The sequence below is a fragment of the Peromyscus eremicus genome, chromosome 20 (genome assembly GCF_949786415.1).
Source record: "Peromyscus eremicus chromosome 20, PerEre_H2_v1, whole genome shotgun sequence".
Lineage (NCBI taxonomy): Eukaryota > Metazoa > Chordata > Mammalia > Rodentia > Cricetidae > Peromyscus > Peromyscus eremicus.
In genome coordinates this window covers 26,523,209-26,550,467 of record NC_081436.1, presented here as the reverse complement: position 1 = coordinate 26,550,467, position 27,259 = coordinate 26,523,209, and the positions used below count along the sequence as shown (strand labels likewise).

Below are 27,259 nucleotides of genomic sequence, written 5' to 3'. Positions count from 1 at the left end.
CATGCCAGTTAAGCCCCTGCATGTCTCACACTCTGCCTGACAGCTGATGCTGTTTCAACCATCTTGGCTTGGGACCATGTGCCGTTTCCTTGCTGGGGCAGAGATGGGACCTGCGTGTTCATTTCCTGTTTATCTGTTCTTTTTAGATGCTTTCCATGAAGAAAGTGTCAATGCTGTGCTGATGCTGCCGTCGCCCAGGCAGAGCGCTCTGCCTGCCTTCCACCCTCCCTGGTGCCTGGGAGTTTCCGGTCTGTTCATTTTACCTTGTTTTCAGCTCTCAGATTCCCAAGATTTAATTTCCACTTGCGTGTATGCACTTAGGTGTATTTTATTTTCACTTGTGTGCAAATGCCCTGCCTCCAGAGCATCTGACTCCCTGGAGCCTGAGTTACAGGCAGCTGTGAGCCACCCAACATGGGTGCTTGGAACCAAGCTCTAGTCCTCTGCAAGAGCAGCAAGCTCTTAGCTCTTGGTCCATCTTTTCAGCCTCTCGGTTTATTTATATACTTTTTATTTTTTAACATTTTTAGATTTTAGCCAGGCAGTGGTGGTGCACACCTTTAATCCCAGCACTCAGGAGGCAGAGTCAGGTGGATCTCTGTGAGTTCGAGGCCAGTCTGGTCTACAGAGCAAGTTCCAGGACAGCGAAGGCTACACAGAAAAACCCTGTCTCGAAAAACCAAAAGCAAAGCAAAACAAAAGAAAAATTTAATTTTATTCTTTGTGTGTATGGGTAGTTTTGTCTTGCATATGTGTCTGTATGCCACATGTGTGCCTGGTGTCCACAGAAGCTAGAAGAGGATGTTGAATCCTCTGGAACTGGAACTACAGTTCTAAGCCACCATGAGCGTGCTATGAACTGAACCCAGGTCCTCTGGAAGAGCAGCCAGTGTTCTTAACCACTAACCAGTGCCCTCACATTTATTTTTTTAAAATACACTTTTGGGGGCTGGGCAGTGGTGGTGTAAACCTTTAATCCCAGCTCTCAGGAGACAGAGGCAGGTGGATCTCTATGAGTTCGAGGCCAGCCTGGTCTAGAGAGCCAGTTCCAGAACAGCCAGAGCTACACAGAGAAACCCTGTCTTGAAAAACAAAAACACTTTGGGGCTAGTGTGGTGGCATATACCTGTGATTCTTACACTTGGGAGGCAGAGGTATGATTATTGCAGATACAGGCTAGCCTGGTGTACATAGTGAACTGGACTCTGTAGATCTGGATAGGGAGATTCTCAAAATAACCAGCCTCCACTTAAATCCCATATATTTTCTGTCATTCCACTGGGAGAGTGAATACGTGGGATTGATTTATTTTGTTTCTTTAACATTTTATTTATTTTTAATTTTTTTTTTTTTTGAGACAGGATTTCTCTGTGTAGCCCTGGCTGTCCTAAAACTCACTCTGTAGGCCAGACTGGCCTCGAACTCACAGAGATCCACATGACTCTACCTCCCAAGTGTTGGGGTTAAAGGCATGTGCCACCACCACCTGGCTTTCCCTTGCTTTTTAATTCTACTTCCTCTCTCTCCCAAGGTTGATGTAGTTTTTCACTTTGCCTTTTGCCTTAGGTACATGGCTCTGATTGGGAGGCCATGGTATCCTTCATCTTTCCCTGGAGTAGGTTGGGAAGGACTGATGGGTGGGAGGTGATTGAAGGAATAAAGACGTAGAGGATTATCTGAGATGGAGGGCCTGGTACCAGAGTGTACCTGGCTATGTTGAGGGTGGGCAAGTCTCCCATCTTCTAGGTTCTTACAGAATATGACCTAGGACTTGAGCATGAGACCACATAGTGAAGAGGCACAAATACTTGGTTGTTTGAGGGACTTTATCTTTGTGACCGCATGCAGCTGAGATCCCACAGTGTGGGAGAGCTCTGGTGCCCACTACTCACCTTAGGGTGAAGAGGAAGTTGCTTTAGTTGGGAGAGTGGCCATGTTTGCTAGTACTGTGAAGACAGCATCATACGCCAGCCCTGGATACACCATGGGCTACTGTCCTGCTGGTGGGGGCTGGAAGCTCAGGAATATAGGAGAGCTGGGGGTTCCTGGGGATCATGGAACTTTCTTCCTGTCCTGAGTGGATCAGCCAGCTGTGATAGAGATCTTCCCTAGTCCCTAGGACAAATTCATTTAAATTGTGTGTTTTGTGTATAAATAGCAGCTAATCCTGGACTTATGTGTGGTGGAGATAATGAATAAAATCCTGTGTTCCCATTATTCTAGGTTGGGGAGGAAGCTGTCCATCTTTACACTGGACAGGTGGAAGCCGAGACCACAGAAATGACCAGGCCCTACGTAAAAAGTGAGTGCATGTGGGAGGCACCTCCTGTCCAGCTGCCCTCCAGCTGTTAGAGCAGCTGAGGCTTGTGGCACTCCATTGCATTCCCAGCCCTGGCAGGAAGTTGAAGATGTTGGGATAAGGGAGGGTGGTGCCTACATTTTTGCTGTTCCTGGAGGCCAAGTTCTATGTGTACATAATGGCGTGAGGGTGTGGCTGCTCCCATCAAGCTTACAATTGGAGAAGTGGTGCTGAGATGTGCTTTAGAAGGGCCAGGTGTGGTTTATCGAGTTGAACTTGGCCTTAGATGCAATCAGATCTTATTAATTGGATCAACCTACTTATTCAACTGTTGAATTTTTGAAATGGAGAACTGTTAAAAAAAAAAAAAAAGCCCCCTTCCTGCTCAGAATAAGGAGCCCTTCTCAAAGGGGAGACAAGTTCTGCTAAGGTGTCTATCTGCCTGATGCCATTGCAGGTGCCTCCAGATATCCTCTTGTGACAGTGTGATGTAGGCATGGTGTCTGGGGAGCAGAGGCCCCGTCTGGAGGGTCTTATTGGGGGTGGGACAATGTCTCTGGTGTGCTGTCTTTTATTGCAGAGAGCTATTCTCATTTGTTGATTCCTTGATTTATATCTGGCCTTGCTAGGCAGAGTCCTATGGGACAGATGCTGTGGGCATCTTCATTTACTATTTATTACCAGTGTCCATATCCTCCTGCCCAGTGCCGCCCTCCTACATGTAGGAGTTGGGTGTGTAAAGTCCAGTCTGTTCAGTGTCCCAGAACTCGAGGAACTTTCTTGAAGTACCTGGATCCTTTGTGGAGTCCTATGAGTCCGAGGATAAGGTGATGGCCTTGTAGAAGTCCAGGCCTTAGCATAGCTGGAGCAGCCTTGGGAGTACTCCTAAGGCTGTGACCTCTGACTCAGACCCTTGGCTTCTCAGTGATAACCAGAGTCTGAGCCCTATGTCTTTTGACCCAGCAGGCTGCACACTCAGTGTTCCTGGTCCCACTACAGCGTGGAAGTAGAGCTGGGGGACGATTGGGGAATGTGGTTAGTACAGAAGAAAGGAGTGGGTTTTTTTTTTTTTTAATTTATTTATTTATTACACACTATTCTGCTTGCACGTACGCCTGCAAGCCAGAAGAGGGCACCAGATCTCATTACAGATGGTTGTGAGCCACCATGTGGTTGCTGGGAATTGAACTCAGGACCTCTGGAAGAGCAGCCAGTGAGTGCTCTTAACCTCTGAGCCATCGCTCCAGCCCAGGAGTGGGTTTTATGAGAGAGGACAGCTTCAGGTCAGCAATGACTGTTAGGCAAGTGGCCATGGCATTTGGCTCTGAGACGTTGTGTCATTGTTCTTGGCTGTGCCATCTCTCTGCTAAGTTTATGATCTCAGAAGCTGGTGGGTGTCAGCCGTAGGAAGGCAGCCGTGGTGTGCTTGGGCCTAAGACACTGGGCTTTGTCACTGCAGAGCTGTCCTTCACCCTGCTGGACTCCATCACCGACAAGAATCCTGTGGTGCAGGAGCAGGTCTGCAGTGCTCTATGCTCCCTCGGAGAGTCGCAGCCAGACGAGACACTCCGTGCCTGTGAGGAGTACCTACGGCAGCATGACAAGGTACCTCTCTCTTCGGTGATGGTGAGGTCATCAGGGAGCATCTTCATCTCTGGGGTTGGGTGATGAGCCAGTCTGTCAGTAGAAAGTACGCTCTATATTCCCAGTGTTTAAAGATGATGATAGACGGGTCTCCTCCATATAGAGAATGGCTGTGTCCTATGAACTGGTGGTCCCGTTGTGAGAGGACTGGGCTGTCACTTCAGTGGGTAACGTTCATGAGCAGAGGCTGTTGGCTGTTCCCTTTCGCGCACTGAAGGAGATAGGGTGGCTCCCTTGCCTGAGTCAGGTTGTTCCCAAGTCTTACCAGCTGAGTGTCTATGGCTCTTGAGAGTCCAGGCTCTGTGTTGGCCTAGGGAGCCGCTCCAGGTTTGCAAGCTGCCAGTCCACTCTCCATTCCCTTCCAGAGAGCTGTTCGAAGGAGAACATAGGACCTCTGCTACCCTAGTACATCCCAGTGGGCAAGCATTGCTCGTGTAGCAGAGCAAGAAACTTGGGATTCTTTTTGATGCCGTGGGATGTCAAATTGTGAGCCCCAGACTGCTCTTACCTCATGAGCTTCCTTGTTTTGCTTTGAAACAGGGACTAGCTCTATAGTACACACTGGCCTTGAACTTGTGACCCTTGTTCCTTAGTCTCCAGAGTGGTGGGGTTACAGGCATGTGCCACCACAGCTGGCTATTTATTTACTATTATTTTGTTTTTGTCTTTTTTTTTTTTTTTTTTTTTGAGACAGGGTTTCTCTGTGTAGCCCTGGCTGTGCTAGAATTCACTCTGTAGACCAGGTTGGCCTTGAACTCACAGAGATCCCCCTGCCTCTGCCTTCCAAGTGCTGGGATTAAAGGTGTACACCACCACAGTCAGCCTCTCCTTCCATTAAAAAAAAAGGTTTACTTTATTTTTATTTATATTTTTCTCTGTGTGTGTCAGAGGATGCCCGTGGAGGCCAGAAGAGGATGTTGGATACCTTAGAGTTGAGAGTTAGAAGCAGCTGTGAGCGACCTGACGTGGGTGCTGGGAACTGAACCTGGGTCCTCTGGAAGAGCAGCAAGTGCTCTTAACTGCTGTGCCATCTTTCCTACACATCTTCTATCTTTATGTGGATTCTGGAGATTGAACAGGGGTTGCCAGGCTTATATAGAAGCAGCTTTTTGCTGAGCCATCTCTTCAGCCCCATGGACATAAGTGGTATTATGTTGCCTAGACCATCCTCCCTATCCAGTCTGTCTGTCTTTTCTTTCTTTGTTTCTTCTTCTTTTTGAGACAGAATCTCTCTGTCCTGGAACTCACTCTGTAGACCAGACTGACCTTGAACTCACAGAGATCCACCAGCTTCTGCCTCCCAAGTGCTGGGAATAAAGATATGTGCTACTACACTCAGCAGTCTTCAAGTGTCTTGAGTGGCCGGGGCCATGGGTACAAGACATCATTCTCCAAGGGTATTTATCTTATCTGCCAACTATCTCATGTGGAAACAGCTTAGTTCCAAGAACATACCCACTAACCCTGCTGTGGTCTGTGACACCTGAGGTGGAGGACTCCTTCACCTCCATTTCCAGCCTCTTCTGCTGGCGCTGCAGCTTTATTTAGCTTGTCAGGAGGCTGACTAAAGCTGTCTTACTCAGTAGTCTAAGGGAGCTGCCATATTTGGCATGGCTTGAGTGTCTGCTCCAGCTCCTCTTTGGTTTTAACTACACCATGTGTTTTGTTCTCTCAGAGCCAAGCATACCATAGTGGTGCTGACTAAGGCCCTTCTCTGTGTGGCCGAAAGGCTGCTTGCTCTCCTGTACTGGTATCAGAGTTTGGTCGTCAGGCAGGAGTTAAGGGCCGGCAGATTGCTGAAGGGTAAGGGTCACTTAGGGCAGCTCCCGGCAAACTAATGTGGCTGCTATGCTCACTTCCTGTAAGTTTTTTCAATGAGTTTAAAAACCAAAACCAAAACCTGATATCTCACTGCATGGCCACAGTGGCTGTCTGTTGAATTGAGAACTCTGGTCCTGATACTGTGGGGTGTGGCCTTTCCCTGGCCTCTCCCACTAGCTGCTGCATGCTGTTCTGAGAGGCCTGGGCCTGCTGTGCAGCAGCTGTCCTGTGCTGTTTGTCACTGTGTTTACATACACATCTCCCCGATGCAGCATGCACTTTCTTCTTCTGACTTGACTGGTAACACATTCACATAAAACTTTTCTCTCACACTAACAGCTCATCAGATTGATAAATCCAGTGGCACTGCTGTGATCGTTACGTTGAGCAGACATAGATACACAGGAAAACTCTAGTGCCCAAAGTTAGCTCAACTTTCAGCCAGATAATTTCAGCATTTGGTGGCTCCCAGATGTAGAACTTTGACAGAGGAGCTGGGCTGGGGGTCAGCAATAATGAGAAGGGGCACAGTAGCATGGATGGTGCCAAACTGGGCATTAGACAAAAGTTTTGCCAGTTGATATTTTGGAATACAGATGGTACCTTATGGTTAGCTCCAGTCTGGCCTTGGTATGTTTGTTGTTGGTTTTCATCCTTCTTTTTCTTTTCTCGCTTTTTCTTTTGTCTTTTCTCCTCTTCTTCTCCTCCTTTCTCCTCCTCCTCCTCCTCTTTGATGGCATTTCATATATGGCCTTGAACGGGTATGTGAAGATGATCTTGAACTTGTGGTCCTTCTGTCTCTGGCTCCCAGGTACTGGGATTATAGGCATGTGCTACTAGACTTACTTAGTATGTGTGGTGTTGGGGATGGAACCCAGCACCTGTGTGTGTTAGCCATGTGCTTACCACTGTGTTATACTCCAGGCCCCGGCAGCAGGCATAGGCTGTGTCTCTGTTGCTTTCCTGTGCTAGGCCTCATGGTTTTAGATCTAGTACAAGCTGCCTTCTCCGTGCGTATTTCTCTTATCTGCCAAGCATCTGCACCTCAGCCCAGATCCAGTTCAGAACAGACTCCCTAGAGTAGTTAAGCTGTGGAGGTGGGGAGGAGAGGAAAACAGTAAAGCCATTATTTTCCCACAGTGGCTGAATTTTTTCTCTTCTTTTTCCTTGCCACTATTTTCAACTCAAAACACTTTCTGTCTGGTGTCCAGTCTCTGGAGTTCCATCCTGACATAAGGGGATTCTGGTCTGCTGCTTGTCAGAACATGGGTATTTATTCTTTACACAGAGGCTCTGTAGGCCATTGTTACCATGTTTAGGGCTGGCAGCAATCATACCCCAGTGTGGAGGCCAGCCACAACATTGGCTATGTGAGATACAGCTAGAAGTGAAACTGACTGAGGGGTATGTATATAAAAGACATTAGAGCCCTGGGTTTGGTCCTTAGCTGGGGGGGGGGGGGAAGACATTAGAGCCTATCTTTTTTTTTTTTTTTTTGGTTTTTTTCGAGACAGGGTTTCTCTGTGTAGCTTTGAGTCTTTACTGGATCTTGCGCTGTAGACCAGGCTGGCCTCGAACTCACAAAGATCCGCCTGGCTCTGCCTCCCAAGTGCTGGGATTAAAGGTGTGCGCCACCACCGCCCGGCTAGAGCCTATCTTAGTTAGGGTTTCTGTTGCTGTAAAGAGACACCGTGACCACAGCAATTCTTACAAAGGAAAACATTTAATTGTGGTGGCTCACTTAGGGTTTCAGAGGTTTAGTCCATTATTGTCATTGTGGGAAGCAAGGCAGCGTGCAGGTAGACATGGTGCTGGAGATGGAGCTCAGAGTTCTTACATTTTGACTCACAGGCACAGGAAGTGGTCTGAGACACTGGGTGTGACTTGATCATATGTGAGACTTCAAAGCCCAACTCTACAGTGACACACTCCCTCCAACAAGAGCATACCTACTCCAGCAAAACCACACTTCCTAATAGTGCCACTCCCTTTGGGGGCCATTTTTTTTCAAACCACCAGAGAACCAAACATCAAAACCTAAATCAATGTTTGATTCTGTTTTAACCAGAGTAGAGACATCACTGTGGTCCCAGTTAACTTGTCAGACATAGCAAGAAATACACACCCAGTCTCTTTACCAACCTCTCCCACTGGCATACCTCCAGATGACCAAATGCAAGCAAGCAGCCCCGTGGCAGACACAGCCAACCCATCTTCTAATTCTATTCCATTCTGACACCTTCCACCGTGAGGTCATGCTAGACTCCACAGCTGAGGACTTAGCCCCAAAATAGCCTTGCTTCAGATGTCAGTAGCAAAGCTCTGGTTTTGACATGTGTGTTTGGAGTTCCTCAAACTACCTCCTTGGAATCTATTAGTTGCTAGATTGACTTTTGCAACTCACTAAACACTTTACTCACATTTTACCCATTTATCATCAAGGATGGCACAGAGGATATGGATGAACACCGGGGGAGATGTAGAGGGTGAGGCATGTGGGAAGGATGTTGGGTTCTCCTGTTTCTACGGGTGTGCCACCTTCTGGACCCTCCACATGTTTCACCTGTCCTTCTGGGATCTATCTTACCGACACTTCATTAAGTGGGTGTGATTGGTACATCACTGGTGATTAGATGTCAACCTTACCCTCAGTTCTTCTGTCCCTTCCAGAGGTTGGAGAGGCTTGAAGTCTCTACTGTCTAGCTCGCTCTTTCTTGGTCTTTCTTGTTACCAGCTCCATCCTGAAACTGCATAGAGGCTTCCAGTTATCATCTCATTAGCTTGCAAAAGGACACATTGGTGAAAATAAGAATTTTAGGAATCTGTGCCATGAAGTCAGACAAAAAACAAATATGTCTTTCACAATGTCACCTTTTAAAAGAGACTAAAATAGGAATATGTTTTAGGCCTTTGGAGTTCTTGGCTTCAGGGGTATGCTGATACCACTGCTGTAGGGGGTGTTGCAGCCATCCTTTTGTTGTGGTTTGAGACAAGGTCTCTCTAGCTCTGGCCATCTTGGAACTCACTATGTAGACCAGGCTAGCCTCAAACTCCAGAGATATGCCTACCTCTGCCTCTGAAGTGCTGGGATTAAAGGTGTGTGCCACCATGCCCAGCTGGATGCAAGTCATCTTTTGAGCCTTGAGTCACATGGTGAAAGTCACACCTATAGATCTGATGGTCATCAGGTCATGAGTTCAGCCTCATTGCAGACCCATTCAGATCAGGGAAAAGTAGAGGCCACTCCTTGGTGACTCACTAACATGAGAACCATTGAACCAAATTTGGTGATCTACCAGCCTGTGGCTTCTTCCCCTTAGCTGTATGCTTCTAGCCTTGTGAAGCAGATGTGGTCAGCATCCCACTTCAGATCCTCTAGGGAGTAGAACCTACCTCCTCCTTGGGAGGGACAAGTCGTCACACTATTCCTACTTTAGTGCTCTGCTCATGACTTTCTCAAGAGCAATATAACATGGCAATAAAAGTGTGTGTGTGTGTGTGTGTGTGTGTGTGTGTGTGTGTTTGTGTCAGGGTTTCTCTGTGTAACCCTGGCTGTCCTGGAACTAGCTCTGTAGACCAGACTGGCCTTGAATTCACAGATTCACCTGCCTCTGCCTCTTGAGTACTGGGATTAAAGACTTTTTTGTGTTTTTGTTATTTGTTTTTAGTGAGCAAATGGGAATGATCCCACCAGGACATCTTCATTTTATCCAGAAATGAGACATGTCCTGTACTTCCAGAGCTCATGGCTACCCACTTTTTCATGAGAAGAGGCCCTTGAAGAGCCCCCCATTGAGGACCCTAACACAGAAAGGCATGGGTGGCCTACATGCATTTTTATAATTTTTAAATAATTTAATTTTTTTAAATATTGTGTGCATTGGTGTTTTGCCTGCACATACATCTGTGTGAGAGTGTTGGATCCCCTAGAACTGGAGTTACAGACAGTTGTAGGCTGCCATGTGGGTGCTGGGAATTGAACCCAGGTCCTCTGGAAAATCAGCCAGTGCTCTGAACTGCTGAGCCATCTCTCCAGCCCCGTCTTTTTAGTTCTGTGTTTGTTTTTTCAAAACATAGTTTCTCTGTGTAGACTTGGCTGTCCCGGAACTCGCTCTGTAGACCAGGCTGGCCTCAAACTCACAGAGATCCACCCACCTCTGCCTCCCAAGTGCCGGGATTAAAGGCATGTGCCACCACCTCCCAGCTAAAATTTTTAATATTAAGTTTTTAAGATGTTTTTAAATTTTGCTTTTCATTTATTTACACGTATGTGTGTGCCTGCTTGTCCATATGTGCACCACATGCATGCAATACCTATAGAGGCCAGAAGAGGGCGTTGGACCCACTGGAGCTAGAGTTACATGGGTTTGTGAGTGACCTGATGTGGGAACTGAACCTTTTGCAAGAGCATCAAGTGCTCCTAACTGCTGTGCCATCTTTCCAGCCTCTATATCGGTTTTTTTTTTAAATTTTTATTTTGCAATACAATTCAGTTCTACATATCAGCCACAGATTCCCTTGTTCTCCCGCCCCCCTCACCTTCCCCTCAGCCCGCCCCCCCCCATTCCAATCTCCTCCAGGGCCTTCCCCACAGACTGAGATCAAAATATACATCCCCTTGACATTTTCCTTAGCAAGTCCAAGGTCACAGAACCCATCTGTGCCTTTAATCCCAGCATTCAGGAGGCAGGGGCAGGTGAGATCTCCGGAAAAAAAAAAAAAGACTTAGAAGCCTGGGAAGACCATGTAGTGGTCTTTGTGCCTCTAGGACCAAGAGCCTGGAGGAAGCTGGAACCATTTGCTTTAGATAGAGCTGGAAGAGATATTCTCACTGTGTCATCTGAGCTGTGCTCCTAGCTCCTAATAATTTTGATTGAATAAAAGCATACCAATTCATATGAATTTTCTGTTCTCCAAAGAAAGCATCAACAACCCTTCCCCCTCCCCATGACATGCTGGCCATGGCTCCTGTCAGGGAAGAGACTCTTGTAGGAACACCATGTTCCTGGAAAGAGACATGTGAATCCAGCCAGCTGAAGTGGCTGTCTTCCTCTGTGATTGACCAAGAACCACCCTCTCAGAGTGCATCTCCCCTTCCCTGGGGCATCAGCATGCGAGGATTCAAAAACCTTATCCTGAAGAAACAAAACACAGGGCAGAAGCTCTTTCCTTAAACCGGCAGGTCCCTTGTCTCTGGAGCTGTTTGTGATCTGTACTAGTTACTTCCCAGAATGAATGTCTCATCCACTGTGGGCTCAGGAATGAAGAGTAATCGTTTGTAGCTCATGAGCAGGCACCAGCAGCCAACAAGCATGTCTCATCTGCCTCTGGGCCAGGGGACTTGGATATCATATCATGTGTGGCTTGTTGCTTCCTCTCTCTCTCTCTCTCTCTCTCTCTCTCTCTCTCTCTCTCTCTCTCTCTCCTCCCTCCTTCCCTCCCTCTCTCCTCCCTCCCTCCTTCCCTCCCTCTCGCCCTCCCTCCCTCCCTCTCTCTCTCCCTCCCTCCCTCCCTCCCTTCCTTTCTCTCTCTCTCTCTCTCTCTCTCTCTCTCTCTCTCTCTCTCTCTTTTTTTTGTTTTTTGAGACAGGGTTTCTCTGTGTAGTTTTGGTGCCTATCCTGGAACTCAGTCTGTAGCCCAGGCTGGCCTCCAGCTCACAGAAATCTGCCTGGCTCTGCCTCCCAAGTGCTGGGATTAAAGGCGCCACCACCGCCTAGCCCCTTCCTTTCTTTTTAAATTGTTTTTTCATCCTGACCATTGTTTCCCCTTCCTCCTCTCCTCCCAGTCCCTCCCCCCCACCTCCCCTGTGCCCCCACCCCCCACCCCATCTACTCCTCCATTTCTCTCCAGAAAAGGGCAGACCTCCTATGGATATCAACCAAACATGGCATATCAAGACTAGGCACCTCCCCTAGCGTTAAGGCTGGAAGAGGCAACCAGTATGAAGGAAAGGGTCCCAAAAGCAGGCAACAGAGTCAGAGGCAGCTCCTGCTCCCACTGTTAGGAATCCCACAAGAAGACCAAGCTACACAACTGTAACATATATGCCGAGGGCCTAGGTTAGTCCCATGCAGGCTCCCTGGTTGTCAGTTCAGTCTCTGTGGGCCCCTATGAGCCCAGGTTAGTTGATTCTGTGGGTTTTCATATGGTGTTGGCTCCTACAATCCTTCCTCCCCATCTTCTGCAAGATTCCCTGAGCTCTGTCCAGAGACCTAGGACAGAACCAAACACGACTGGCCAAAAAAAGGGGGCGGGCAATGGAATGATTTCTAGTGATATTCTGCTATACTCATAGATTGATACCTTACTCAATTGTCATCAGAGGCTTCATCCAGCAACTAAAGGAAACAGAGGCAGAGACTCACAGCCAAACTGTTTCATTATTTTTCCCTTTATTTATGTATTTATTTTATATAGATGGGTGTTTTGCCTGCATGTATGTCTGTGTACTACATGTGTGTAGTGCCTAAGGAGGCCAGAAAAGGGTGTTGGATCCCTTGGCTGGAGTAGTTATAGATAATTGTGAGCTGCTGTGTGCTGGGGATCCATGTCCTCTGGAAGAGCAGCCTGCTCTTAACTGCTGAGCTGTCTAGCCCCATGTGTAGCTTTCTTAACTGAACTGTATTGTCTTACATAAGCTCCAGCTGGCATATCCACCTGCCCTTCCCCTGCTGTGGTGGGCACATGGCTGTGGGTGAGATAGTTTATGACATCAGTGAAGAGGTAATTCCAGTGCCTGTGGAATGCTAGCCTGTTCTGGGCCTGCCCTTGCTGACACCCATGCCACCCAGTGTAGGCTACTCCTACTGTGGGCAGCTGGAAGCCTTCATTAGCAACCCCTCCATGGCCCCTTCTGTGGGCCTAGACAGATTCCACCCCAGCCTTTCAGTACAGGTGACCAGCTCTTGAGTCCAGGGTGACTTCAGAACTGCCCAGATAAGGAAGGACTGTGTCAAGGGTTAGTCCAGAAGGTTGGGTCAGTAGTGTGCCCCAGGCAGTGGCCCGAGAAGGATGGTGGCAGAAAGAGGGCAGTGGTGGCTGTGTCTGACTTTTTACACATTTATAGCCCCGGGAGGGGCCTGGCTGCAGAGAAAGGTGATTGGAGGAGAGCATCTTATCCTTGTGCCTGGGAGGCCAAGTGTGGGAGGAAGAGATGCTCTCTGGGATACCCAGAAGGCAGAAGGTCACCAGCTCCTCTGCTGGCAGCTAGCCTCATAGATGGCCCTTCCAAAGACACGCAGGTGCTTACACAGGCTCTGAGGCTCAGCCAGTGTACTCTCTCTAGGGGCATGACCTTGCATAGTCTAGCCCCTGTAGAAACAAAGTGCACACAGAGTACCTGGCTACTCTCAGAGCGTTCCTGGGAACTTCTCTCCTCAGCTGGCTCATCCATATCGAGCGAAGGTCTTGAGGGCCATGGAGACGGTACTGAGCAGTCATATCCACGAGCTGGACAAGGACACTGCTGGCATTGTCATCCTCCTGGCTTCCAGTGAGATGACTAGGACCAAGGTGAGGGCCTTTGGCCATGTAGGCTGGGGAGGACAGCTTCTTTGGCCTCCATCCCATAGTACCGGGAACAGGGCTGGAGTTTGACTGGCAGAGACCCCTCGATCCTGTCTACCCCCTCGGGGCAGAGGCTAACGCAGAGGACAAAGCACCTGAACTCTTAGCGTGAGGGTAGGGAGCCTGTGCTCAGGCTAGCGGCTGCATGCTGCCCTCTTCATCGCCAGGCCTCACCTCACCAGTCCTTCCTGCCACATTTTGTGGCTTTTCTCATAGGCATCAGGCTCTCTACAGAAGGGAGGTGGGCTGAAGGCCACGCGATGTGGTCTCTGGCCTGTATTCACTAGGAACACTGGAACACAGCAGCTTTTCCTTTTCCAGGCACCACTAAGGGCAGAGTAGTATTTTGCTTGTATCTCTTGAGAGGTTCAGGGAGAGTTCAACCTAGTGATTCTTTGGGGTGCAGGAGCTGGACTGTGACTGGCAACAGGCAGCGAGCAGCGTCCTGGTGGCTGTGGGGAAGCGATTCATCAACCAGGTGATGGAGGAGGTGCTCAGCAGATTCCAGCCTGGTATTCTGCCGCACTCCTCAGTGATGCACACACTTGCCAGCCTCTCAGTGTCCAATGGTAGGTGCCATTGTGACTCGGGGCCCTTGATGTCCCTGAGTAGTTCTGGGGGCCTCTGAGGACTACCTGGGGTTCTGGGTCTCATGCCTGAAGCTGTGAAGAGTACTTCTGTGGGCCCCTTCAAAGTCCTGAGGGAGGGAGGGGCTGGATGGGAAGTGGGCTGGGCCTGCAGCTCCTGTGACAGCCTCTCTCTTACAGCATTCGGAATGGTTCCCTTTCTGCCATCCATCCTGAGTACCATGCTGCCCATGCTGGGTATGGCCAAGCAGGATGCACTGAGGGTGGTGTTCTGCTGTGGTAAGACAGTGGGCATTGCCCATCTCCTTCACTTTCTGAACTGAAGCCCCTCTTGGGAGGCTGTGTACAAAGATACCCTTTGTGGTTGGTGCCGTTGAGGTGGGTGTGGGCCGTCTACTAGTGAGGTAGGGCTCAGTTGGCCAAGCCACTGCTGAGGCGAGGCTGAGTAGGGCCTACGCTCACAGATATAGCCTCTGCCCCATTACTGCCTCTTTCTGATGCTGGGGATGGCCTCTCCAACCCCTGTGTTTTATTCAGAGGCCTAAATAGGTCTGGGGAGTGGGAAGAGTCTTTTCTCATAGCATCGCTTCCATTTTTATACTACATGTTCCCAATCTGCAGAGTGGACCATTCACTTGGTGTCTCAGACCCATGGTGGGGAAGGACCACATTCAGTGTCTTCCTACCATTTTCCTATGGCCTGGGTCTGCAGCCCTTTGTGTGCTTGCAGGGGACCATGGACAGGCTGTGGCCTGTCACTTTGGTAGAAGTGGAAGTCAGAGACCCTGGGCCACTTGTCAACAGCAGCAGTTACTTCACAGGCATGGCCTTGGGCTTCCTGAGTGTTCAGAACCCCTGACAGCAAGGCTATGGTTCTGATGCTTGGTAGGAAGGGTGCACCCAGGCCCTTCTAGGACCCTCATGCCTCAAGTCAGGATCCTTTATTCATGCCCAGCCCTCCCAAGTGGGGTCTGTTAGAGAGTTCTTGAGTTCTCTGCCTTTTTCCTGCCTCTTCTCCCAGCAGTAAAGTTCAGCAGGTTCTTCGGCTCCTACCACCTCCCCTCAGTCACTGCACTCCCGTCCGTCTTGCCCTGCCTTGGCTATGCCATTGTCTGTGGGGTATCCCTTCTCCCTAGTCCCATCTGTCATGTCCTGCCTTGGCTATGCCATTGTCTGTGGGGTATCCCTTCTCCTTAGTCCCATCTGTCATGTCCTGCCTTGGCTATGCTATTGTCTGTGGGGTATCCCTTTTCCCTAGTCCCTTTCCGCCTGGGATTGAGAGCAGGGCCAGGTCAGTGGCAGAAATCCTGCTTGACGTAGTTTGGGGTGAATAGATTTGTAATAGAGTAGGTGTTACACGAATGTTAAATGGTCTTATAATAAAAAACCCTGGAGCCAGATATTTGGGGTAAATGCTGAAAGATCAGAGAGACAAAGGAACAAGACAAAGGAACCCAGAGGTTTGTGCATGCTCTGCAACACTTTACCAGCTGAGCTACATTCCCCAGCCCTGTTTTGTTTTCAGAGAGAGGATCTCTGAATTTGAAGTCAATTCTGCTACCTCGGCTTCCTGATTGCTGAGACATGGGCTAAAGTCATCCAGGCTTAGCAGGCCTGGATGCTAAGTACTCCTAGAATGCCTCCTGCCTGTACTGCTCACATCAGGCCTTCTTTGTTTGCTGCTGGAGGACACAGTAGTCCTGTAGCCAGAACAGCCTCCGTCAGGCCAGTGGGATCTGTGGTTCTGGGCATCCCAGGCTAGGTGTGGCTGGGGTTGACAGCACTGTAAAAGCCGAGGGCAGTGGACAGCAGTCTAACAGGAGGCCCTGCGCAGCAGAGGAGCTGATAGAAAGGTCTCAGATGGGCAGGGTTGCAGCCTGCCTGGCTTGCTGCCCGAGATGGCGGGCAACACACAGGTCCCACCTCTGAGGAAGGCCAAGTAGGAAGGTGGCAACAGAAGAAACACAAACTGTGGCTGGGATGTTAGCAGTCTGGGGAAGAGAAAACTACCAAAAGAAAGGCTCTGTGACTGACATCCCAGGGAGAGAGCAGGGGAGAGTGAACTCATGACGCAAGAGGATGTCACCATCCATTGAGGAGCTACAATCAAGAAGAAGAGCAAATCAACCTATCTAAAAATGTGGTCAGAGAAATGGAAAACATCATAGAACGATTGGAGGTTGAAGAAACGTCTGGGGAGTATGGCAGAATTCAGAGTTGTAGGAACAGGAAAATAGAGAAGAAAGGGTTGGTGGGTAAGACCATGGAGTCTGCATTCCAGTGACAGACACCTGGAAAAGAAAACAGAGAAGGATGTGTGAAGTCCCATGACTCTATGATCAGAAGATACCCCTGCCATCTGACTGGGAGAGTAAAACAAAGGCTGTCCAGAGAAACGGGTCTCGGAAATGTATTTCATCTATTCTTCCCTAGAGCAGATGAAGGGTGTGATGCTCAGAGGTGGCGTGAACTGAGAAGGAGGATGCCCAGGTGACGGCATTCTTATATGGTGGAAGGAGGCTAGGGTGAGTGGCCAGTGATGCCATTCTTCAGGGCTGTGTGCGTGACAAACCCCTGCAGAACCAACAGACACCAGTGTAAGAGGATCTGAGTGCAGGGACAGCAGAGCTCCACTAGGGGGATTAGTGTTGTGAGGAGCCGGCTCCGAAGTGCCGGGCTGGAAGTTCAAAAGGAGGACACATCACTGTGGGAGAACTTGTGGCACTTGAGAGAAGAAGACCCAGCTGGTGGCTGCTGCTTCCCAGCAAAAGGACATTGGCATCAGGGTGGACCTCTTTCAGCCTGTGTATATGCAACCGATTAAAGATCAAAATCTAATGAGTTGTGAGGATTTTACTTCTGGAAATATGATTACCTGCTATTTGAGAACTATTCTTGTCCTTGAAGAGCACTCTAACTAAGACCCTTCAGATCAGAAGGAGGAGCCTTGGGGCTGAGAGGAGCTGAGGATCACAAGTCTCCTGCAGCCTCCAGGCCCTTCTGGTCTTAATGTCAGCAGCCAAGAGTGGTGGGAGTTGAGGCCATTGCCCACCTGAACAGAACCCCAGAGGCCCATGCTCTGGGAAAGGGAGACTGGCCAGTGAGCGTTTCACTAGGGACTCTGGTGGGAAGGTAGTTTTTGGTTTTTGTTTGTTTTGTTTTGTTTTCTTCCTTCATTTCTTTTAAATTCTCTCTCTTGAGAGTTTGTCACTGTGATTTATCCCTGTATCAATGAAGGGTTCAAATCTCTCTCTCTCTCTCTCTCTCTCTCTCTCTCTCTCTCTCTCTCTCTCTCTCTCTCTCTCTGAGACAGGATTTCTCTGTGTAACAGCCCTGGCTGTCCTGGAACTCGCTTCGTGTACCAGGCTGGCTTCAAACTCACAGAGATCCACCTGCCTCTGCTTCCCAAGTGCTGGGATTAAAGGCGTGTGCCACCACTGTCCAGAAAGTTTATTTCTCTTTTTGGATTGGATTGGAGGCCTTGGTTGAGGCTCTGCTTCACAAGTGGGCTCAGTCAGGTGCGTCCTCTAGACACCGTCCTGTGGTCAGCCAAGACTGTCCTGGGCACTGGCTGGGGGAGCCGCTGGCTGTGGTGTCGATGTCCCAACATGAGCGTGCAGCAGTGACAGCCACCATCATGTGCATGTCAGCTTAGCGCAGAGCAGGGTGAGGGCGAGTTTGGAATGACCCAGTGGAGGTGATGAGACAACAGAGTGAAGAAAGAAAAGAATGAACAAGCCATAAAAAAGAGTTCTGTGAGGGAAAAAAAGACTAAACAAAAGCATCAGAAGCTAAATTTTCTACGAGGAGAAGTGGGTGGTGTAGGTATACAAGGAGAATGGGCATAGAGCCAGAGTCTAAGGACACCCTGAGGGCAGCACCCAGCAAGAGCCTTTGAGACTCAGGATCAAGGGAGAAAGGATAGGGTGGAGCAGTGGCAGACATGTTTGCCAGCTCTCTCCCTCCTTGAAGGATGAGAATCCTCATACCAGAAAGTACAGCAGATCCAAAGTGGTCCACGCCAGAATCTAGATACCATGAAGTAACTTCTGGAAAAGGTTGAGCACCCAGAGCCACATCCTCTTCCTGGGACCCTGAACCTAGCATGGCAGGAAATAGCATCTGTGGTAAAGCTGTTTGAGAGTCAGTGCTATGAGGGCTAAGAAGGATTAGAAGACTCATAGGCTATGGAGGGTTCCCAAGCTCGTGTGAGGGCCACACACCAGCAACAAAGCAGCCACATGACACTTGGTCATTGGTACTCAGTACTGGAGACAAAGGAGGTAGCCTGAGAATCCTGTGGACAAGACCATGTGCATTATGGCTATCTATACAAAGGCTGCAGGAACATCCTTCCATTTGCCCTGATACGGGCTGAGCCACTCGTGTGCAAAAGGAAAAGGGTCAGTTCCCAGGTTCTTTTTATGATCTGAGAATTAACATTTACATGAGGATGCCCCATTTACCACTTTGCCTATGCACCATCAATTACATGGTTTTGGATTGTATGAAGATCGCTTTGGCAAGATGTGAGCCCTTGATGGACTGACTGGTTCCAGAGGGTGGGAAGCACAGAGATTTCTGCCCCAGTGCCCACCCTGTCCCTGTAGCTGTTATATTCTTTCATGGCCCAGACCTATGTCTTGGGCTCTAATCCCAGCCATATCTTTTGTACCTCCCCTATGACTGCCCACAGCAGCTCAGAGCCTCTGCTCTACCCTCCTCTGTCCCCATGCAGGCCCCAGGGCATGGCCAAGGAAGGCATGAGTAATAGCCCTGGCATCCTGTGCCCATCCACATAGGCTTGGAACCTCTTTCCTGTTTCTTCTTGCCCTTACACTGGGCCTGGTAGCCCTTGTGCTGTATGGAGCATGATCAGGGGGAGGGGCACAGTGCTTCCTTCTTTTGTCCCTAGGGTAGACATGGGGGCAAGGTTATTTCAAGGGCATTGGATCAGAGTGCTGTGGGTTGGCACTGTCCTGGAGGCTCAGGGAGAGTATAGTCCTTCCTCCTTCCCTGCTCTGGTAGTATGGTAGTAAGCCTCTTGTGGCGTCTTGGAACTTCAGCTTTCACTCCCCCTCCATTATCCGCTTCTGTCACACGTGGCTGTCTTCTCCCCATCTCTTCTATTTTCAGGCCAGGGCTAGGGCCACTCTCCTCCATGTGACCTTGTCCTGACAGGCCTGTAGTCACCCTGTTTGCACAGAAGGCCAGATTCTGAGGTTTCAGAGGAGATACAGATTTGGGGAGAACTTGTTTGTCCTGGTGTAGTCCGGGGGTCACCACCTAACCAGGTGCTGGTGTCTTGGGAGTTGGTGGGCAGCACTGGGGAGCCAGTGTGGGGTACGTCAGGAGTTGCTCTCTCTGGGGCCATCACAGCTCTGCAGCACTTCAGTGAAAGCACCCTGGAGTACCTGGCCAACCTGGACCAAGCCCCAGACCCCACAGTCAGGAAGGACACCTTTGCTGCTGACGTCTTCGGCGCCTATGACATTCTTTTCCACCACTGGCTGCAGAGTCGTGATGCCAAGGTACAGCTATGACCCATCAGGGGCCGAGGCTCAGCCCGTGAGGCCTCCTTCTGCCTTTGCCCTTTCTCTCTGCCAGGGTGGTCCTAAGGGAGGAAAGGGGCCCAAGCTCCCTGCCCACAGATGGTGCTTAGGAGGTGGTGAAGAGTCCCTGCATCCAGCTGGAGTCAACCTGTCCTAAAGCTTAGTCTTGAGGCCTGGTCATTGTAGGCCCCTGTGGCATCCACTATCTTCTGGCCACCGTCTGACCGCTTGCCAGAGTTGCCCCATAGATGGACTAGTAACTGGTAGCCACCAGGCTTGCCTGTTCGACCTGGGGTTCAAAGCCCTGAGCAGACAGGGAGGCCTTTGCTGTCTTTTCAGCTCCGGCTTGCGGTGGTAGCGGCTCTGGGTTCCATGTGCCACCTGCTCCCCAGTGAGAAGTTGGAAGAACAGCTTCCTAAGCTCCTCCCTGTAGTGCTCGGCCTCTACAAGAAGCACGCGGAAACCTTTCAGATATCCAAGGTATTTGTAGGGAGGGAGGGTGGGCACAGCAGTACTGGGACCCCTCAGATCAGACCCTGGGGGAGCAACCCTAACTTAAGATTTTGTGTTGGGTTATGAGGTGAGTGGCTTCCACTCTCCTAAGCACTGGATGGGAGCCTGGGAACTTGCACCTCTACCTGCCATACTGACCTTTCTTAACCTGCCCCCAAATTCTAGAGGTTAAGGTGTACCTTCTTCATTTGGGTCTTAAAGGGGATTGGTGTTCGCCTGGACCGCTTCCTAGGGCCTCACTTCCCTCTTGTAGGGCAGAAGGTGGACTGATGCCATCTCCTTCCTGTCTTGAACAGAGCCTGGGACAAATTCTCGAGGCAGCTGTGAGTGTGGGTAGCCGCACACTGGAGGTTCAGCTAGATGCCCTCTTGGTGGCTCTTCATGCTCAGGTAGGCTGGGAGATGAGTACCTGGGGAGGTGGATCTTGTGGGGGTGGGCCCTTCAAAGTGAGTTGCCCAATGGGAGCACAGGGATCATGATTTGGAGTGGGTGCTTCAGTCACACAGCCGTGCAATGGGCTTCCTGAGCATCACATGGGTGTGGCCTCCAGGGATGAGGCACCATCTTCCAGCCCAGCAGTCTGTTAGTTTCTTTTCTATTGCTGTGACACAATAGCACGGCTAAGACAACTTACAAAAGAAAGTGTTTGGGGCTGGAGATGTGGCTCAGTGGTTAAGAACACCTGCTGCTCTTCCAGAGGACCTGGGTTCGAGTCCTAGCACCCATGTCAGGCGTCTCACTTCTGCCTGTAATCCCAATCCCTCTTCTGGCATCCACCCCAACATGTACATTGCAAATACTCATAAGACACATACAGATGTCCAGATAAATAATAAGAGTTAAAAATTATAAACAAACAAACAAAAAACAAAGTGTTTAATTGAGCTTAAAGTTTCAGAGAGTTCGAATCAATGATGGTAGGCAAAAGCTTGATGACAGGAACAGCTAAGAGCTCATGTCTTGATTTACGAGTAGGAGGCTGTATTAGTCAGGGCTCTCTAAAGAAACAGAACTCTGTGTGTGTGTGTGTGTGTGTGTGTGTGTGTGTGTGTGTGTGTGTGTGTGTGTGAAAGAGAGAGAGAGAGAGAGAGAGAGAGAGAGAGAGAGAGAGAGAGAGAGAGAGAGGGAGAGAGAGGGAGAGAGAGGGAGAGAGAGGGAGAGAGAGATTGATTGATTGATTGATTGATTTACTAGCATGGCTTACAGGCTGTGGTCCAAATAGTCTAACGTTGACTGTCTCCTGGTGGAAAGGCCAAGGATCTAGTAGTTGTTCAGTCCTTGAGACTGGATGTCTCAGCAGTCCAAATCTGGTGCTGGAGTCCAAGGGAAATCTGAGAGAGCTGCCAGTCTTCGGCCTTTGTTGGAATTCCGAAGAAGTGGGTTCTAACAGCAGTGAAGGAATGTCTCAGGAGCAGGACAGATAAACTTTCTAGTGAAAGTATGGGCAAGTAGGTAAAAAGCAAAAACTTCTTTCATCCCTGCCCTTTTATGTGTGGTTCTTCTTACCTCAAATGCTCTAATCAAGAAAATTCTTTACAGTCAAACCCAGCTTCTTGTTATTTGTTTGTTTGTTTGTTTGTGTGTATGGATGTTTTACCTGCATGCATGTCTCTACTACCAGCATCTGGTGCTTGTGAGGATGTCAGATCCCTGAGACCTGGTGTTACACATGGTTGCGAGCTGCCATGTGGGTGCTGGGAATTGAACCCAGATCCTCTGGAAGAGCAGCCATTGCTCTCAACCACTGAGCCATCTCTCCAATCTACAGTTGCTTAGGTTTTAGATAATTCCAGATGTAGTTAACAACCAAGATTAGCCATCACAGAGGCAAGGAGACCTAACTGGAAATTGTGTGAGTCTTTTGAAACCCCAAAGCCCACCCTCAGTGACACACCTGTTCCAACAAGGCCACACCTCCTAATCCTTCCCAAGCAGTTCGAACAGCTGGGGAAGTATTCAAACGTATAAGCCCATGGGGCCATTCTCATTCCGATCACCACAGACAGGAACCCCTGGATGGAGGCAGCAGGAGTGGCATCCAGCAGGATAGAGTGTGGCACTGAGGCTGGCCTAGGAGGTCTCAGAGGGAGTTCCAGCAGGGCACTGGATTATGGTGGTAAGACGAGGCCTGAGGCTGCTTCGGCCCACTAAGGAATTGAGCAAGAGAGGAGAGACATGGGGTACCATGAGTCACAAGATTCCATTGCAGGAAGTACTTCTGTGAGAAGTCATCTGGCTGGGCTTCCTCCCTGTGGGTCAGGAAGACTGAGAAAGCTGCTGTACAGTGTGAGGGAACATGGATCTGTGGAACTTTGTTGTTAAGAAAAGAGTAGAAAGGTGGAAAGGGGTCTTGGTGAGCTTTCAAGGAGGCTTTCTTTTCTAATGTATATGTATATATTTATATATATTCATATATATAAAACAAAACAAAAGTTTGAAGCTTGCATTTAGCTTAGGTTGTAAAAGCTGACTACATGGGAAATCCAAGACAAAGTAAGGTTGGTTACATTGTTCTGGCTCTCTCTTTTTTGTCTTTTTTTTTTTTTTCCCGGTTTTTCAGACAGTTAAAATAATATTCCACAGCAGGCCTGATGTTGCACAGACCATTTGGGTCTCTCTCAGCTGATTCAACAAATTATTCAAGCAGCTTACTTATCCATGTAATATATAGCCAGAAGAGAGGCGTTTATACCAATCACAGCAAACTTCCTTGCAAATAAAGGCTTATGCTGGTAGGAATCAGCTTTGGCCCTTTGTTACCTGTCATAGCACTTCCTCTCTGGTAGGCCACCAGGGGACCTGCTTCCTCTCTGGTCCAGGTAGAAGTAGCTGCAGGATCATCTAGAGTTCACCAAGGCTTGTCATAACAGAAAGTCCAGTGTAAGCTTTGAAATAGTCCTGACAGGGTCTGTACCTTCAAGAGCCAGAGCAAGCAGCCATATTGTATAGCTTCCTCAGGATGTCTGTGGAGTGTTCATGATGGCCAATGCTGGCATAAGGGTAGGATGGCTGGCTGTTTGGCTGACAGTCATTTTATAGCAAGGGAGAATTGTAGCTAGAGTTTTCCGGCCTGGCCCACAGTCAGGACAAATCTCTCTCACCCGCTAGTCCCACAGCCGCTCAGACCCAACCAAGTAAACACAGAGACTTATATTGGTTACAAACTGTATGGCCGTGGCAGGCTTCTTGCTAACTGTTCTTACAGTTTAAATTAATTCATTTCCACAAATCTGTATCCTGCCACGTGGCTCGTGGCTTACCGGCATCTTCACATGCTGTTTATGATTGTGGCAGCTGGCAGTGTCTCTCTGACTCAGCCTTCCACTTCCCAGCTTTATTCTCCTCCTTGTCCTGCCTATACTTCCTGCCTGGCCACTGGCCAATCAGTGATTTATTTATTGACCAATCAGCAACACACTTGACATACAGACCATCCCACAGCAGATAATCCAAAAGTTAGGGAATCAAAATGCTCTCGAATATTATTAAGGACCAGCTTTAATAATCTTCTTCCCAGGGGCCCAGAAGAGAAGCTACAAACAGCGAGAATTATTTTCGGGAAAAGAATCTAAGTACTCATAGCTCTTTTGTCTATCTGCTTTATTCCTCTGGGATACAATTCTGTCTACACAGCTTCAGTTCTGCTCTCCTGCCTAGCTCCTTTCTTGCCTGATTTCTGTCTACCTTTATCTGCTGTCCTCTAAGTTCTATCTTAATCCTCTCATCTTAGTTCTGCCCCATCTAGGTTCTCATCCATCTAGTTCTTTCCCATATCAGCTCCTCTCCCATCTCCTTCTCTCTCATCTTGTTCTTCCCCATCTGGCTCTTCCTCATCTTCCATTTCGTTCCTCTAGTACTTTCTTTAGCCCTTCAGTCTAGTTCTTCCCCATCTCCGTTCCTTCCTCTCCAGTTCTTACCATCTAGTTCTTCCATTTTCTTTTCTCTTTTCTGTCTTGTCCTTGCTCTGGAAATAAAACTGCCTTTTATCCCTTGGCCCCTTATCTCTCCAAGCTATCTCTGCTCCCACAGCTTCTGGCAGGGTCGGGGGAAGTGTGCTCAGTTGCTAGGCAACTTGGCTAGGCAACTTCCGTCAAAGCTAGATGTACCTGTAAGTAGGAGCCCTTTACTGAGTTAATTGTTAAGGGTGGATCTAAAACTAGAGATAAGACTTTGGAAAGGAAGAAGTTAAGCTTAATTGGCACAGCTGCCAGGCCTTCTCAAACAGATAGTCTGGACACTTAAGTCTGTTCTTAGAGAGTACAGAGGTATCTCTGATAAGGTACTTTCGTCCATCCAGGGATGGTCCTAGCCAGATGCTGCCAATGACAGTAATTACAGGGAGGCTTGAACTGGGGTTCTGGCTGTGCACAGCTGTCAGCACTGAAGGTTATCTATATATTCCATTAGTAGAGGGGAAATGGTGCCCAATGAATGATAGAAAAGCTACAGTAGCACATGAGAAATTTATAGCAGGAAGCAGCTAATAATCAAAAGCCAGTATCACCAAGACTCCTTGAGCCTCAGCATGACCTCTGGAAGGCCATTGGCTTCTTCCAGGTATTAGCCTGTCGTAATATCAGGATACCAGCTGAAATCCTACTTCATATATTTTTGTGGTTTGCAGCAAAGTGCCCCATCTTCCAACATCAGGAGGGTTTACAATAAGAACTACTATTGGGCTCATGAGATGGCTCAGTGAGTAAAGGTGCTTGCCACTCAAGCTGCCACTCAAGACACGTCCACTCCCTGGAACTCCCCCATAAAGGTAGAAGGAGAAAACCGACTCCACTGAGTTGGTCTCTGATCTCCACAGCAATAGTACATATACACCCCTCTCCCCGCACTAATAATAATACTAAGTAAATACTTTTTAAAAAAGAACTTACTGGTGCTGGAGAGACAGCAGTTTGGCACACTTGCTGCTCTTCCACAGGATCTGAGTTCAGTTTCCAACATCCACATGTTGGCTCATAACCTGTGATTCTAGTTCCAGAAGATTCAGTGCTGGTACCAGACACATATTTGGTGCACATACACACATGTAGGAAAAATCAAACTCATATATAAAATAAAAATAAATAATTTTTTTTTTTGGTTTGGTTTGGTTTTTTGAGATAGGGTTTCTCTGCATAGTTCTGGCTGTCTTGGAACTTACTTGTAGACTAGGCTAAGAATTTACCAGGCTAAGTGTGGTGGCACAAGCATTTAATCCCAGCACTTGGGAGGCATGAATCTCTGTGAGTTTGAGGCCAGACTGGTCTACGTAGTGAGTTCCAGGACAGCCAGAGCTGCATAGTGAGACCTTGTCTCGAAAAACAAACAAACAAAGCATAGGCTGGAGAGATAGCTCAGTGAGCGGTTAAGAATATTTGTTGCTGGGGCAGGTGGTGGTGGTGGTGGTGGTGGTGGTTGGAGAGATGGTTCAGTGGTTAAGAGCACTGACTGCTCTTCCAGAGGACCCGAGTTCAATTCCCAGCACCCACATGGCAGCTCACAACTGTAACTCTAAAATCTGATACCTTCACACAGACATGCATGCAGGCAAAACACCAGTGCACAAAGAATAAAAGTAAATATAAAATGTAATTATAAAAAAAAGAATATTTGTTGCTCTTGCAGATGATCTGGGTTTGATTCCTAGTACCCACAAGCTCACAGCTATCTGTAACTCTAGTCCAAGGGAATCTGGCACCCTCTTTTGACCTCCAGGGGCACCAGGAACGTATACATTTATTTAGAGAAAACACTCATACATATAAAACAGTCAAGCAGATCTTTAACTTATTTTATTTTACATGTATTGGTGTTCCTCCTGCATGTTTATCTGGGTATCATGTGCGTGCCTGGTACCCACAGGGGTCAGAAGAGGGCCTCAAGTCCACTGCAACTGGAGTAACAGTTGTGAGCTGCTATGTGGGTGCTGAGAATTGAAGCCAGGTCCCCTGGAAGAGCAGCTAGACCTCTTAAGCGCTAAGCCATCACTCCAGCCCCTCTTTAAAAATTTTTTAAACACCAAAAGCGGTAACAACAAAATACCTTCCAGTACCTCCAGGTGAGGTAGAGCCACTCATCCATTGCACAGCAGGGCCCTGACATGACAGTGAGTCTGTCACCACAACCTCTGTCCTGTCCCCTGGAGCAGATCTGTGTGCCTGTGGAGTCCTCGAGCCCCCTGGTGATGAGCAGCCAGAAGGAGGTGCTTCGCTGCTTCACGGTGCTGGGTGAGTGGTGGCTTCTGGACAGGAAGCCTCGGAGAACGTGTCTGACCAGAGGTCCCCTTTGTCCTTTATTTTATTTTTATTTATTATTGGTTTGGTTTTTTTTTTTTTTTTTTTTTTTTTTTAACGAGATAGGCTTTCTCTGTGTAGCCCTGGCTGTCCTGGAACTCACTCTGTAGATCAGGCTGGCCTCGAACTCAGAGATCTGCCTGCCTCTGCCTCCTGTGCACTAGGATTAAAGGCGTGTGCCACCACTGCATGCCTATTATTTATTATTATTATTATAAAAACAAACAAAACAGGTTCTCAGGGTCCTTTTAGCTCAGCTGGCCTTGAATTCATGATCCTTCTGCCTCAGGCTTCCAAATACTGGAGTCCCAGTCGTATGCCTCATGTCTGGTCAGCTGTCCTGTTTAGGAGGACAACAGTTGATGGCTTCATGGCTCAGGCTGAGGAGGGTTGGTTTTAGCCACAGCTCCCAAGTACTTGATCTCCATGGAAGTCAATGTTACATCCGCACTTCTCTTCTTCTAGAGGCTTCTGTCTCCCGTTCCACACGGTCCACCCTTGACCCTCAGCCACAGTCCACTACTTTGCACCCCTTTATGTGGCTGCTTGGCTCTGGCCATCAGTCTGGCATTACCTGAGCCCCGCTAGAGGTGATAGCATCTTTCAGTGCCTCTACTGGAGCCTGGTGGTCTAGGACAGTGAAAGCCTGGCCTGCCAGCTCTGTCCCCGGTGTCTGCAGTCCATCAGGGCCTGCTCGCTCGCCAGCTTGAGGGTCAGGCGGAGGTTTGTGACTTACCAGCTGCTGAAGACCAGCACCCACCTAGAGCCTGGAGGGAGGGAATGCTAGGAGACTGGTTCAGCTGGCCCAGAGTGTGGTAGGAGGGAGAAGGACCAATTTTTTACAGTCATTGACACTGGCTCACAAAGATGAGAACTCACCAAGGTAATTTACAGAAGGTTCCCATTGGCAATGATACAGTTCCAGGCTAGAAGTTTGTACAGGGTCAGGGGTGGAGTGCTTGGGAATTATTCTCTATCTGCAGACCAGCC

General features: G+C 48.8%; 1 protein-coding gene across 1 annotated transcript in view; it reads left to right on the top strand.

The window, feature by feature from the left end:
• Nucleotides 1-216: 216 nt before the first annotated feature.
• Mroh1 (maestro heat like repeat family member 1) overlaps nt 217-27,259 on the top strand; it is a 66,515-nt gene continuing 39,472 nt past the window's right edge. The window contains exons 1-10 of the mRNA XM_059246911.1: nt 217-248; nt 2,224-2,302; nt 3,759-3,904; nt 13,145-13,276; nt 13,737-13,899; nt 14,098-14,196; nt 19,297-19,448; nt 19,809-19,949; nt 20,279-20,371; nt 26,125-26,203. Coding sequence (XP_059102894.1) covers nt 2,281-2,302; nt 3,759-3,904; nt 13,145-13,276; nt 13,737-13,899; nt 14,098-14,196; nt 19,297-19,448; nt 19,809-19,949; nt 20,279-20,371; nt 26,125-26,203 — 1,027 coding nt within the window. The 5' untranslated portion in view covers nt 217-248; nt 2,224-2,280. The remainder of the gene's footprint in view (nt 249-2,223; nt 2,303-3,758; nt 3,905-13,144; nt 13,277-13,736; nt 13,900-14,097; nt 14,197-19,296; nt 19,449-19,808; nt 19,950-20,278; nt 20,372-26,124; nt 26,204-27,259) is intronic.